Below are 15,136 nucleotides of genomic sequence, written 5' to 3'. Positions count from 1 at the left end.
TGGAAGGTGAACATCTTGGTAAACAGTGCCAGTGGCTTGTTTCAATTTGAGGGTCACAGTGAACAGCTGACAAACCTACGAGTGGCAGCAAGAGGAAGTAGTCTGATCCATCCAATTAAGGATTTCAGATGAAGATTCGAGGCTCTAAAACCCTAACAGGAGGAAAGCAGTTCATAGTGAGTCGAGCTGCTGATGCTGATCGAAACACTAGTTCATCAATGAGTGAAGAAGACTCAGCAGAAGTCACAAGTGAAGATATAAGTATCGAAATATCAAAGACAGTGACAAGAACCTGCAGAAGAAACCACTGGCAGAATGAAAAGATGAAGTCAAAGCAGAGCCTGGAATAATTAGAAGTGGCGCAAAAGAACAGTGAGAATGAGGCACCGGGTGCTTTAGGACTATCAAGAAAGAGAATTCCAAACAGAAAATATGCTTCACTTGAAGGGGCATATCTTACATCTGTGTCTGAAGAAGAAGAATTAGAAGGAGCCAGATACGGAGGTCTGTAGTCCAATAAACTGTTGCCAATTTATTTCTGAAATTGAGCAAGACTAGCTACTTTTAACTTCTGAGAAGTTTTAATAGGGGTAAATAAAGTTTAAATTGCACAGAAGATTTCAGATGAAGAAAAGAGTTTAAGAATATGAACAGACCAAGAGAGTTAAGAAACGTCTATTTTGATTATTACTTTGAAAAGTGTTCTATTATTGATTTGGAAAAAAATGGCCTTTTGTAGTTCCAAGTTTTCTTTTTGATTTTGATAGAATTGGCTTACAGGAAATGCTGTAAAATTGTTAGTTTTAATTTCTCGCTAGTGTTACTATTAGTCTTAGTTGTATTATTGGTGTGCCTTTTTTCTCTGGTGGGATAGAAGTCCACAGAGGTTGAATTACCTACAGTATGTAATGGGGATGAATTTAATATACTGACATGAAGGCAAAGTTTAGTTAGTGAATTTATGACAATACCTAAACAAAATTTTTGGGCGAGGATGTGGACATAATGGTGGTTGAGAATGGCTTTGTACATCGATTTATTCCTAACAGATAAACATTTAGAACACACAATACTAGAGGCAGACCAGTACCTCAAACCCTCTCAGATCATGGCCTGGACTTGCTGACCATCTGCTGGGAGGTGGCCAGAGACCAGGACAGGCAACATGCGGGGTGGGGGGCAGAGACCACAATAGGCAACATGGTGCCTCAGTGACTCCCATCTTCGTGACCAGTGGCTGTGAACATGATCCAGAAAACACTGACTTACTATGTGGCCCATGACACAGCGGACGTCGGCAAGTGTACTGTTTGGGATCCCCTTAAGGCGGTCGCTCAGGGACACTTCATCCAAGAGGCATCCAGACTCAAAACGCATACATGACTTCACTAGATTCCAACTATCTACCAAAGTGACAACCCTCAAATAGCAGCATAAAGAATCCTCCCCCCCCCAATTAAAACTGGCGAAAAGTCCTGACGATACGGGGCCAACTATGTACCTTAGAACTAGACAGAGATAACTATGTCCTAGCCCAGGTGGAGGCGCGCTTCTCCTAGATGGGGAATTAACCTGGCACATTGCTAGCTCAAATCTCCAGGCCCAACAGCCCCGTAGACACATTGATGATATTAAGGTAGACTACATCACCAACATAGAGAGAGTAAACTCCAAGCATTTCAGCCCCTCTACCAATCTCTCTAAGTGCAGAGCCTCCTACCCTAGGACATCGAGGGGCATTGTTGAACGTCATCTCCTTACCACGACTCATTAACTCAGGCGTCACACCTTGACTCCCCGATATGAGCAGCCGACCCTGACTGCCATTTACCAACTTAAGCCCTCTTGAGCCCTGGTGCCGGACAGATTCACCTCACTCTTTTACAAGTGATTCGCCCAGTATCTTCTCCCTGTCCTTACAGCTCCTTTTAATACTTTGACAGCAGAATAAGGAACATCCACAAGCATGACGGAAGAAACTATCACATTAAAACCCAAATCTGGCAAGGACCCGATGCTGTGTCCATCTTACCGTCCGATATCCTTACTGAATCTCGATTTAAAACTCTTTGCAACAGTCCTGGCCAATCGACTAGGCAAACTGATTCTCAACCTAATACACTGTGATCAGAGATGCTTCATAATTAAATGAACTACAAGCGATAAATCTAAACTTGCCATATACCTCATTGACATTACCAAGAAGATCCTTCTATCTCTAGAATCTGAGAAGACATTTGACAGAGTTGACTGGGAAATGCTCTTTGAGATACTCAGGATCATTGGTCTGGGCGAAAGGATGAGACTTTGGATCTAAGCACTTTATTGCCACCTTTGTACAAAAAATCAGAATCAATGACTACTCATCACTACCAGTCCAAATCTGTAGGGGTACTCGACAGGGATATCCCTTATCATCTCTTCTGTTTGATCTCTTTTGGAGCCCCTCCTCCAGCACATTAACAATAACTCCCAGATCCAAGGCATCTCATTCTGTAGAGCAGAGGGTTTCAAACTGTGGGGTGCATCCCCCTGGGAGGACGTGGACGTGTTCCCAAGAGGGCGCAAATGGCTCTGCAATTAGATGTAAATGAAGACAGCCTGGAAGCAGGAAAGGCAAGTTTATAGGCTGTCTTCATTTATATGCAGCAGTTGAAGTCCATAAATAGTGTGAGGAGGTACTACTGAGTGGCATGGGACAGAGTCAGTGAGTGTCAAAGACATGAATAAAAAAAAGGAAAAATTGCTATTTCATTGCTTTTTCCCTACCTTTGGGTAACTGCATATAAAAACATCTCACCACCATGCAAAGGCTGGCGGAAAGGGGGCGTCGGCATGGACAGTGCAGGGCCCCCCCACGGACAGCCCTGTCGCACAATTTACTGCCCGAATTATGGGCAGTTAAATGCGCGATGGGTGCTGTCGCACCCGACACACCACAACATTGCTGCCAGCTCGATTAGAAGCCTGAGTCAATGTTGTGGTGAGTTTTCCGCTGGGCCAGCAGAAAACTCCTAATAGGGCGGGCAGCATACCGCTAGCACTGGCGGTATGCTGGCTGTAGTGGCTTTTGCGGTCTTTTAAGAAGACCGCCAAAGTAATAATGAGGGCCTGAATCTTTTCCAATGACCTTCCTTCCGCTACCTTGCTGTACCACATTCATTTATAATAGTATGCTGTTGTTCATATAACTAGTTTGTCCCGTCATCCCCAGATGACTTTAGCATAGAGTGGGGAGAATCAATATTCATGTAGTCGGTTGCTGCTAAGGCAATAGGACGTTTAATAAAACTGTGCTTGGTGTGTTCCAACCAGTTTGGCATCATTAGAAATACCGTGCATAGACTTCAGGATGCATTTACGTTGTTCAGCAAATTCTAATTTTATAAAAACAAATTAGTGATATTAGTACCCCATTTCTGGGAAGTCACTTAGCTATCATGCTTGCCTGTTTAAAAAACTATACCCTCACTCCCAGCTTCAATCCCTCTATTTTTAGCACTGTCTCTGAATATAAAGATCTAGGAGTGTTATTTTGATGCATATGTCCAAAGGATTTACTATTCTTCTAAAAGCGAGATCCTCTGAACAGGAACACAAGCATCCCAAAACTGGTTTCGCATGACTGGGACTCATAAGTCAGGTGTAGCTTGGTTCCAGTGGCACAGTGAGCACGGAGCCCACTTCGGGGCATACCCTTTCCATTTAGGGTGTTACAGCAAAAACAGAAAAGACGGTGAAAGGAATTCTTGCAATTAGTGTAACCACTGGCAATCACTTCGGGTTCAGGGAGGACGTGGCTTGGCAGCTGGGAAGGACTGTTCTTCAGCCGCAGCTCGTCCTTTAGGGCGGAGAAGCCACGCCCCCCTACCTTTTGCCCCTCATGAAGAGTGTCTGTCAGGCTGAGCCAAGGTCAGCCTGGCATACACTCTTCATGTTCAGATTAGGCAGCCAGGAGCGAGACATGCACGATTTGCGCAAACGCCTGGCTGCCTGAGCTGAACTTTGTTGGGCTAAGTCACAGCTCCTATGGACGTGACCTCTTCAGCTCAGCAAAGGTGCCTCGACCCTTCCCCTCGGTTACTAGGGGAAGCGTCACCGATTGACTTCGACCTGGGCGCTTCAGGTTTAATCCCTGAAGCGCCCAGGGCAAATGTCAATCAGTGACACCTTGTCACAGAGTGGGGAGGGGTCAGAAGTCTCACGAATCCCATCCCACTCTATGACGAAGTTGGGACTGGTGCCTTCCCTCATTGGCTGACCCAAGGTCAGCCAGAGGGGGAAGGCAGCAGTCCCAATCCTCCACGGACCTCCGAGCTCAAGGTAAGTAAGTGTGTGTGTGTGTGGTTTTTAAATTAATGTTTGGTACATGGGTGTATGTTTGAATGTTGATGAGTGTTGTGAATGGATGTGCGTGCATACATGCATGTGTGAATGAATAAGTGTGAGTGTGATTCCCACCTAAACCCCTCCTTCCTAAAATTACCAGCCGTAACAGCTATTCCTATTGGAGCAGGTTCAAGACTGATTTCCATTTTGCCGAGTCCAAACTGAGGTGGCTTGGTGGGCAAAAGAAAGATGTGTTGGAATGATAACGCTAAAGGCTGCCAGTTTTTACACTTTGGGCAAGCATTTGTCCCATCAACTTTTGTGTCTCGTGAGAAATGAGGTCTCTAGTTGGCAGTGGTTTGAACCCTGTCCAAGTAGGGACTCTCACTCTAGTCAGGATAAAGGAGCCACACAGTAACCCCCTTGGAACGAGCAGTCAGGCTTATCTCAGAGGTATTGTGTAAAGTATTTGTGTGTGTTTTTTTTTTCTTCTTTTTTCTCTCTCTCTCGCTCTCTCAAAACATCATAAAGGTACTCCACAGCAATTTAGTAAAATAACCAATTTTATCTGAGTAGAGCAAGACCAAAATGACAAAAATTCAACACACAGAAGTAAAGATACACATTTTCATAGATTACAATAGCTCCAATAGGAGCAATCACAGCATCTTGACGCAGTTGTTCCCAACAGTCCGACGCCACTTACAGGGGAGTGCCGGCCGGTCAGAGAGTCACACGGACCACAGGTACAGTACCTTGGAAAACGATGAGGAAACAAAGGTGTTGCACAGAATCGGGGAGGTGATGTGACACTGAATCCGGTGCAGCATCGGTTCCTTACTGCTGGCGGGGTAGGTGAGGCATTGCTTTCTTATGGTTGCAGGGGAGGTGATGCAGCTTCGGTGGCGAGGCGTTGGTTCCTTATGACCCTGTGTGGTTGATGAATTCAGCAGGTCAAAATGTGAGGCATCGAACTGCCGGTGTCGCAATCAAACCACAGGGCCACAGGTGCTGCGGTGGAGTCGGCAGTCATGGACGTCAGTGACACGGCACTTGGGACTAACGCTGTGATGGGACTTCAGAGGCACTGCAGCAGCATCAGGCCTATGTTGCAGGCTGCGTCCCTTACACTCAGCAGGAGCCACGGCTCCAGTGTAGTCAGCAGTGCACATTCGCAGAGCGGCGCAGGTTTCAAAGTCGCTCTGGAGTTGATGTGCTTAGTTTATTTTTAGTTGCACCAGAGCCAAGGGCCCAGGAACTGGATTTGGCACTATGTGGCAAGTCAGGACTCTCAGCAAGAGAGCCCAGGCGCTGGTAGATGAAGTCTTTGATGGCCCTGAGATTTCCACTCCCAGGACATAAGCAGCAGGCAGAGTGGCAGTCCCTCCTACAGCCTCCAAGCTCTTCTTCCTGGCAGAATGTCCTCAGTCCACAAGTGTACTAACTATATGTGACAGAGGTCCAGTTCTTATGCCCATTTCTTTCTTTGTATTAGGCAAACTTCAAAGAGAAGTCTTTATAGTGCACAAGACTATGCTTTTCCCTGTCCTGTCCTCAGAAACACACAAGAGGGTTTGAGACTGCACTGTGTGAGGACAGGCACAGCCCTATTCAGGTGCAAGTGTCAGCTCCTCCCACCACTCTAGCTCAGGAAGACCCATCAAGCCTGGTGATGGGCCATCTGGAGATGTAGGGCACACCTCAGCTCCCTTTGTGTGACTGTCTAGAGTGAATACACAAACAGCCCAACTGTCATCCTGACCCAGACGTGTATTCAGCAGACAGGCAGAGACACAGAATGGTTATGCAAGAAAATGCCCACTTTCTAAAAGTGGCATTTTCAAACGTACAGTTAAAAACCCAACTTTACAAAAAGATGTATTTTTAAATTGCAAGTTCAAAGACCGCAGGGTCCATAGCTCTCTGCTCCCAGTGGGAAGTTACACTTAAAATATTTTTTAAAGCAATCCCCATGTTATCCAATGGGAGAGATAGGCCTTGCAATAGTGAAAACTGAAATTAGCAGTATTTCACTATCAGGACTTGTAAAGCACACATACATGTTCTACCTTTAAATACACTGCGCCCTGCCGATGGGGCTGCCTCAAACCTACCTTAGGGGGTGACTTACAGGTAATAAAAGGGAAGGTTTGGGCCTGGCACAACCAGTGCTGCAGGCCCACTAGTAGCATTCGATTTACAGGCCCTGGGCCAACACTGTGTACTGTACTAAGGACTTACTAGTAAATCGAATACGCCAATCATGGATAACCAATCACCAATACAATTCAGACAGAGAGCATATGCACTTTAGCACTGGTTAGCAGTGGTAAAGTGCTTAGAGTCCTACAGCCAACCAAAACAAGTCAGAAAAAAATAGAAAGGAAAAAGTTAAGCTCTAACCCTGCAAAAGAAGGCCAGGTCCAACATGTAGTTAATGGGATTTGCATAGCACAGCTTGCAATAAATAAGGCACCATTAATCTTTATGCATGCATTTATGAAGACCATGCTCCATTGGCATTAACTGCACATACCTTACTTTTTGTTGATACCTGTCCCTGAGCCCAAAAGTGAAGCCATTAAACTCAAAGTTTGAGGATTTGTCTATTTCTGGTCATGTTTTGATTGTTGGACATAATTGGTGCTCCTTTCCGTGTCAGAGTTGCCAGAAGTAAGGGTGAACAAGAGCAATGGGTGCAAAAATCAGAGATTTATGACCACTATACTGTGTGTTTAGCACGGCAGGGTGGTGGAAAGATACGTGTGTAGGGTGGTAAAGACATGTATCCCTCCCTCTGCATAACTGAGAATGACTCCTTTCAAATATGACTTGCTGGAAGGACTCATCAAATGTCACATTCAGGGGTTTTTCCATAATTTACTGGATGACATGGCAAAGTTGGACTGACTAGCTCTGATCATTTCCTGATTCTTACAGAGGCACCAGGCCCAAGATGGCATCCTTCCCAGACTATCCAATTTCTCCTTCTACCAAAACAGGAAGTGACATTTTGTTGTGCCCAAAACAACATTGCTTCCACCATCTTTGTTATCCATCTTCATTACGTCTGTCATTAACACAATCCATGATGACGGCTAAACTTTCTATTCCTATTTCTGTTCTTCCTCCGACTCACTTCATGGTCTGCCTACATAGGGAGCTTGAGTAATCAGCTACCAAACAATATTTTGCAAAAACCATGAGAAAACAAGCATGGACAAATCAAAACAAGCATTGTCAAAGCCAAAATGCTAGCTGCCAACACCAGACATACTAACTTTTCAAATGCCGGCTTCATATTTCATTTTAGCCCAGTGTGTGATAGTGAACAGTCCCTAAAGGAGAAACCTATCCATAGTTGCACAGAACACTACTAAGTCCAAGGCATAAAGAATGGGTTTTCTTTCCAAAATACCTTGTTGAGAACCTGAACCAAAATCTGAGGCCACACTGTTATTATTGTTGCTTACTTCCTCTTAATAAAGAAATTATGTGCTTGCCGACAGTAAATGCAGTAGAATAATCAATTAAATCTATCTAGGACCAAAGTTGCTGTCTTGGTTTCATTACGAAAACCAACAGGACTAACACACCTGAAAATAATGATCTATAAAAGGAAAAGACAATATTGAAGCATGGAGATATCTGATGACCCTTGTTATCTGTCAGATATTTACACCCATCAATTTAACACTATCTTCCAATATGTAGACCACAAAAAGCATTTACACCTTGTCCAAAATGGAAGGTAGAGCAAAGCTGTCCCTGAAACCAAATAGTAATGATTTTTATGCGACAGGAGTAATATGAGAAGTTCTTATGTAAAAGAACAAAAAAACAAAAACAAATGGTGGGGCGCTTACAATTATTTGACAGCATATAGGTAAAAAAAAATTATATACTATTTCCTATTTATTTTATACAATAACCTTTTTTTATAAATCTGCTATGACCACCATTTGCACTTATCCAATGGATGAAGAATGTTTTTTAATCCCCTCCTCCTGTATGGAAGTAGCCATAATAGTCCATATCCAGCAGACAATTTTCATGATAAGATACCAAACAACCTTGAAAAAATGATGAGGACAATTGTTAAAAAAATCCTGTTTAATCTGGTTCAACAATGATTGCTCTACAATGTTTAGAAATGTCACCATTTGCTTTTTGATGTGTTACTATATTACAAGAAAAAGCATGAATCAAATCTCTTCGAGGTCTATCCTGGCAAGTTCACACAAAGGTATACAAATAATTCACCTGGTTATTCAATACCCACAGAGTGTTCAATTAGATAATTTGATATTGCAACAGACATCGATACAAGAGATTGCAGATGCTCAAGATGTGAGATTGTTGCTATGCCCAGCAATTTTATATCAAATTATCTTGACGGACGTATTAAGAAACTACCACATTAACATACCCACGTTTTAAAGCAACTTTAATGAATCCTTTTCTCTTCAGGATGTTCAATGATAGATTTCCAGGATGTGCATCTAAAGCCTCTTCTGCTCCTCCAATTACAATTACTGCAGCGTTTCCACCTTTCTCATTGTCCAGGACATAAGTCACACTTTTCTTGGAAGCAGACACCAAACCTTCAGACAATACAAGACAGAGTGTTTGAAATGCTAAAGGAAAGTATAAAACATCAACACAGCCTTTCCTATTGAACAGATCGTATCTTTACATGATTAACTTCAAACTAATTAGAAAGTGACCTTTGGGAAAGAAAAGTAGGCACACAGATTGCAGATAGAAACCTTAACTTCACCTACCAACAAACACACAGGATGAGTCACAAAGGTGGTCTTGAGGTGGAACTACCGGAGCAGTGAGTAGGACTTTGCTGGCGTCGAACGTAGCTCATCTGGTGGCGCAGGTTTATGATATCAGGCATAGTGATGGGAGAAATGGCTATAGTATATCAAGATGTGGAGGAAATGGGTGTTGTTGGAAAACTGTGTTAAACACGTTTCCAAGACTATATAGATCTACTAGATATGTTGATGGCCATGACCCACTAATGATTGCAAAGGCGGGGTACACTTACATTTGTATAGGCTGTGCTGTGACACAAAGGGCTTGTTTTACCCCCTACTGATGTCTGGAGCCAGGACAGGGGTTAAAAGGGGGTGTTATGCACTTCTAATGTTCTTTTGAAGTGCCCCTAGAAGAAAGACATTTTGAGTACAAGTACTAGGGCTGTAGCCTCATGTTTTTAGGCTCTACATGGACTTGTAACCAGATGCTTCTGGCCCTACAGATGCCACACTGCCAGAAGGAGGAACTGTTATGCTGCTAGGAGGTACCACCATTAGAACTGACCTGCTTGTTGTGCTGACCTGTGGCCTGCTGGGCCACAACAACTGCTGCTTTATTCCAAGGACCCGTATGTGCTGGCCTGCTGCTGGTCCCCGGCTTCTGTGCTTCCCCAGTTGTTCTCCAGGTACCAGGTGGTGTCTCCCCTCCCTGTTTGCTTACAAAGTGACCTTTCCAGGATGTGTTTTTCCCCTCCAGGTCAGTAGAGCATGAGGAGCACTTTATTGTGCTGAGGAGCAGCGTGTGGAACTGTGAGTAGCGTGTGCTAAAGCTACACTCTTATGACCTCAGCACAGAGTGAGCGATGTGAGCCATACACCTTCAGTGAAAAGGCTGTAAACCGGCTGCTTTTCTCCTCTGCCGCTTCTTCAGCGAGGCAGTTGTTGCAGTAGCAAGAGGAGGAGTGCCATATTCACCCAAGTAGGCGCACAGTTATGTCTGTTCCCTACGTGATGGACAGAGTTACTGTATAACCTGTAAAAGGAGTGCAGATGCGCTGTGTCCTTCGTGTGGAAGGTGTTAATGGGTGATTGCTTTATGTTCTGCATTTCACTATTATGTTTTGGTCCCTCGGTGTTTCTGCTGCATTTCATGACCTGATGTGATATTGTCGTAGTTTGGACTCTTGCTCTAGGCAAGACAGCTGGTTAAAGGATAACAGTACTTTTTCTTGTAGGCGACCACGCCTTTCCTACAACAAATTGTAACTGTTGTCCCAACCTTACCGGCTCACTAGCAGCACCTCACCAGAAACACAATAGTAAAAGGTGATTTGTGGCAGCCTTTACGCATGGACTCAAGAATAAGACATCTCAGGGAGTGTCGTGGTTAAAATGAGATTACCTCTTTCTCACAGATATATCATGTCTCATACAAACACAGGCAATAATAAAGATGCAGTAGAGTTTCAATAGTTTTTATTTAAAATGACTGCAATTTGTGATAAGTTGCATGGGCTGCAATGAATAGGATAATGAATAATGCAAGGAACAGAGTTGTGAAGACAAGAGTCATTATTACAAAGACCCCCACCATCTTGCAATTCATAGAGAAGACATACGAGATGTAATATGCCCTACTACCCTAATATGAGAGGCCTAACCTCCTACCTAAAGGAGAGCTTGTTAGAATAATGATCATATTGCAGAATCTGAACTTAATGCACAGGGAGGGTGTTTTGTCATAACATATGCAACCTACAAGTCTGTTTCTGATTGCGGTGGTGGTGGTGGTGGGTAAATGCTTTAAACATTGCCTCTGTGCATAAGAGGAATGCTTGCACTCTTTTTTCCTGTGTCGGTTTTAATTAGGTTAATATGGTGAAACTGCATGAAGTTTCATTTGTTATGATAGTTTGAAAACACAGAAAGGCTAAGTCCCAGTTTTTCTTTCAGGTTTTTTTCTTTGCTTTTGTGTGTACATTTTGCTGCATTATGGCTTTTCTTTAAATGTAAAGATGTGCACATATATAGGATTTCCAAAATATGCATCATGAATATTTGCTTTTCATCTGTGTTGCACTACTATTGCCAAGTTGTCATTTTGTCATGTGCACTCATTGAGAATGTGCAATAAATTGTGGTTCTTCAAAAAAACAAAAAACAAACATTGCCTTTGGGAATAGCCTGCCTGTTCTGGCCAAGCTACCAAGGGGTGAGCAGGGGTTATCCTGGGTGTGTAGCTCCCTTACACTGACTAGAGTGGTGGGTTCTGCCTGCCAATAGGTGCATATTCTAGCCAACCAGAAACCCCATTTCTAACAGGGCACCTCTGAGTGAATGGTATAACTGGACTACTCTGCATACTTAAATGAAATTCTGAAGGGGAGCTAGCACTAGGCAAACCGGAGGTTTCTCCTACTGGGTTTACGTCACCCCTACAGTGATGCCCAGAAAAGTGCTTTCACGCTGACATGAGTGAAGGGCTTGACCAGGTCAGTTTGTAGACGAAGATTTCATACATTTTTAATTGTGATGTGCAACTCCTTTTATCAAAATATGTCAGTAAAAGACTATGGAGGAATGCGTAAAAGAGCAGGGCTGCCATGCAGATATGATGGAAGAATCTAGGAAAGATCTGAAAGGTGGACTAGAGTCTAACCTGGAGGGATAATAACTGAGTGATTTGGTTGAGACACCTGTCACCTTAAAAAAATTGGGGGCTGTACAGTACAAAGGTTATGTTTTCAAAAGATTCTGTGCAGGCTCAACAAAACGGGTGCAGCAAAATGGACTGAAGGCATAGAGAGATCTGCAGAGATGCTATGAATTGGTTGAGCATACAGCCTGAACACTTTTCTCAGTCAGTGACTGACATTGTGAAAAACATGCTCTCAGCCTCAACATCAGAGTTTTCAATTATGTCCTGTCCTGAACACCGATTCACACCATTAAGTCACAGACACCTAAAAATAACTCGCTCGCAATAGGCACTATACAAGACTCATGTTCTTGAAAGGCAAATGTACAGAAACACAACATCATGAAACACTCCTCAGACTAGGGACACATTCCAGTCAACATGAACTAAAACATGTGATGGCGCAGAAACTTAAGTGCTGCCCCTCATGTCACAGTGATCATCGATATATGACAGTTTATGCATTGTTAAGCAAAGTACTAATGGTTGGTTGCAGAGTGATGCACTGAAGCCATTTGAATGCTCATTCTTCTAGACTGTAGACTTCGACATAGGTGGTACTGAAGTTTAGTTAAATGTTTAAAGGATTAAACTGATATTATGCTAGAATTTAGAATCTGAACTAATAGTCTTTTTGAAATGCTATTTAATTTCTAAAAATTAATGATTTAAATATGAGTGCAAAAATAGAGAAATGAAAGTCTGCGTTATACTGACTAAAATGTATTAAGAGTCATTTTGTTTGAAGTTACAATGCTAACGTAGACTTATTAATGCAGAATATATAGTATGCATATTAAAATGCATTTTATTTGAATGTATAAACGTCCTGTTTTAATTCACTTGCATTTGCCCAAGTGAGGCCTGCTGGGCCCTGTATTTCGTGATTGTTCAGAAAATGTCAAGTCATCTTGCTATGTGTACTTTTCTTTCGGGCTTTGCTCCCATGAGAAGACTAGTATGGTATAAGACACCTATTGTTTTACACACAGAGAGTTGTATGAATTTGACCTTTGATGTAGAACATCCTGAACTGTGTACAGGGAATTTAAACATGTGTTTCAATTTCATGTGGAGCAACACGGATGGATGCTGTTCCCATGACAGACTTGTGAAAGTATTGAATTGTTTCAAGTTGGAGTGAAATTATCGATTTCTATTGGATATTGCCCCTTTAACCTCAAATTAACTGCTGCCCTGCCAAATCAGATTGCTGTATGACCTTTAATATGTCAATGCCTAGCTGGACTTTGGTAAGAATCCTTGGAGATCCAAGAAAAATCCTTTTTTCCTGCATGCTGAACCCTTCGAGAGGTTACCTGTCTGCATTTCCCCTTTGAAATTCCTTGCTGAGATTTCAAGATTTTCTTCCTAACTTCGATAAAAGGCTCTTGATCGAGCTTCTGACATGCTGACGCTTTCCCTTTTTACTAAACGTTTGCCCACCTTAGTTACTGGTTGCCAGAGATTTTCTTTTCCGAAATTCCTTTTGCCATTTTTTTATTTTTGCCTGCATGTGTACCGCTTCACACATTGTGCCCTAATTTGGCTAAACTGTAGGGTTTTCCCGGTGCTCCACTAAATTGAACTTTGATGCTTTTAACTGCCTTGATGCTTGTTAAAACTGAGCAACGTTTATTCTCTGTACATCAAGTTATCCTGTTGATGTTTTGCATAGTCTTTGTCAAATTGCAAGTTCTCCTGATGTTAGTCTACCTGAACTTATTTCATCATTTTGGTCAACACCCTTGGTAATTCTGTATGTTTATAATTATGTTTTGTGATTTGTCCACATGACTCTGAGCTTAACTTTGTAATAAATCCCTTACCTTTATTCCCGCCTGGAGTTTTCTTTGTGTGGCCACAGTGGTCAGACTATGTAACTTAATTAGTGTGTATTGAACGTTTGTTGTATGGTTGTACCTCATCCTATGCAGGGTCCAAAGATCCGTTGACCTCGATGAGCATTGATTTCTGCGAAGAGTGAAAGTGCTCCAGCAGAACTGTGGTGTAAATAGGGATCACAGTGTTGGCTTGAATGACTTTAAGGGTTCTTGCACTGATTGAGAAAGAGATCAGAGTTGTTTGCCTATAAACTTAAGGTAGCAAATACAGACCCATTAGGGCCCCAATGCAATTTTAGTTGCCAATTGCTGTTGGCACTCAGCACCAGTAGAGCCTTTCCCTATTTAAAGTACTGTAGTGTCCAAAACTCAAATTTCTTGATATAAACTAGTTTATTCAGATACAAAGGCCCCAGGAGCAGGACATCAACTGAACTCTTTGCAATAAAACTACACACACACTTTAAGATGGAACATTACACCATCCAATGAGCTGAGAACATAAAGAGGCATGATCAGTCCAAAGAGAAAGTGTATTTAAGAATGCCACAGACCCTATCAGAATCTCTGAATGTAAATACTTTGTTTAAAGCTGTATAGTCAAGGACATCTATTTTACCTCATATCTCTTACACTCTTCATGTAAACAAAAGTTCTGAATGATTCTTTACAGCTCCTGCTGACAATAATTCACACCATGTGGGTCAGAACCAGAAAGGTACGCCCTGCTGGGCGATCTCACTCTTTTCTGTTGACAAAAAAGCTCCAAGTGTAAATGTGGAGCAGGTGGCCTCAGTAAGCTGCCTGCTCCCATCACAGGCCTCTGACTCTCTTCCTTCCTTTTTCACTGGGTTTCCGTATTGTGCAGCAACAGAAAAACCAGCTTTTTAGCAGTTGGTCTTTTTAAATGGCAGTTGGCTTTCTTCTGACGTGTGGAGCTGCTTGAGCACTCCCACACAGAATCTGAGTGTAAGGGTCAAGCAAAGTGCATGCGGGCAGGCGCACGTCTTGCAGACAACATGTTGATGAGAATTTTTTACTGCGATTACCTGTCTGGTGTGGAGTTCCCAAATGGACACCTGCCTCACTTTGCCTGTTCATTGTAAATTATAGACCAGTGATGGTGATCACCCAAAAACATGGTCTAGAATAACAGTCCTAAATCTATGAGGGACTCTGAAGGGATCTATAGTAAACTCCAGATTGGACCACAGGAATGTTTCTATCAGGGTGTTGTAAAAAACAGACCAGCCATCTTCCCAAAAGCCCAAATTATGTAGACAAGCCTGGCAGCTGGCATTAGAAACAAAATACATCATTCCACAAGCCAGAGGTATTCTCCACTGGCTCATATCCATGGAATGAGTCAAATACAAATTCCTCTACACAGTTCCTAAATGAAAGCAAGACAGGATCCTTGCCCCTTACAAAACCATCAGGTCAAGGGAACATCCAGTAAAGTTACCTGCTGAGTTTTCCACTGCAGGAAACCAATG

At 42.8% G+C, this 15,136-nt stretch overlaps 1 protein-coding gene across 1 annotated transcript in view; it reads right to left on the bottom strand.

Moving 5' to 3' along the window:
* LOC138265608 (2-acylglycerol O-acyltransferase 1-like) overlaps window positions 1-15,136 on the bottom strand; it is a 170,268-nt gene that overhangs the window by 40,652 nt on the left and 114,480 nt on the right. The window contains exon 4 of the mRNA XM_069213471.1: window positions 8,759-8,933. Coding sequence (XP_069069572.1) covers window positions 8,759-8,933 — 175 coding nt within the window. The remainder of the gene's footprint in view (window positions 1-8,758; window positions 8,934-15,136) is intronic.

The sequence above is a fragment of the Pleurodeles waltl genome, chromosome 11 (assembly GCF_031143425.1).
Source record: "Pleurodeles waltl isolate 20211129_DDA chromosome 11, aPleWal1.hap1.20221129, whole genome shotgun sequence".
Classification (NCBI taxonomy): Eukaryota; Metazoa; Chordata; class Amphibia; order Caudata; family Salamandridae; genus Pleurodeles; species Pleurodeles waltl.
Note: the sequence above shows the minus strand (reverse complement) of the source record. Positions and strands in the feature narration are given on the sequence as shown.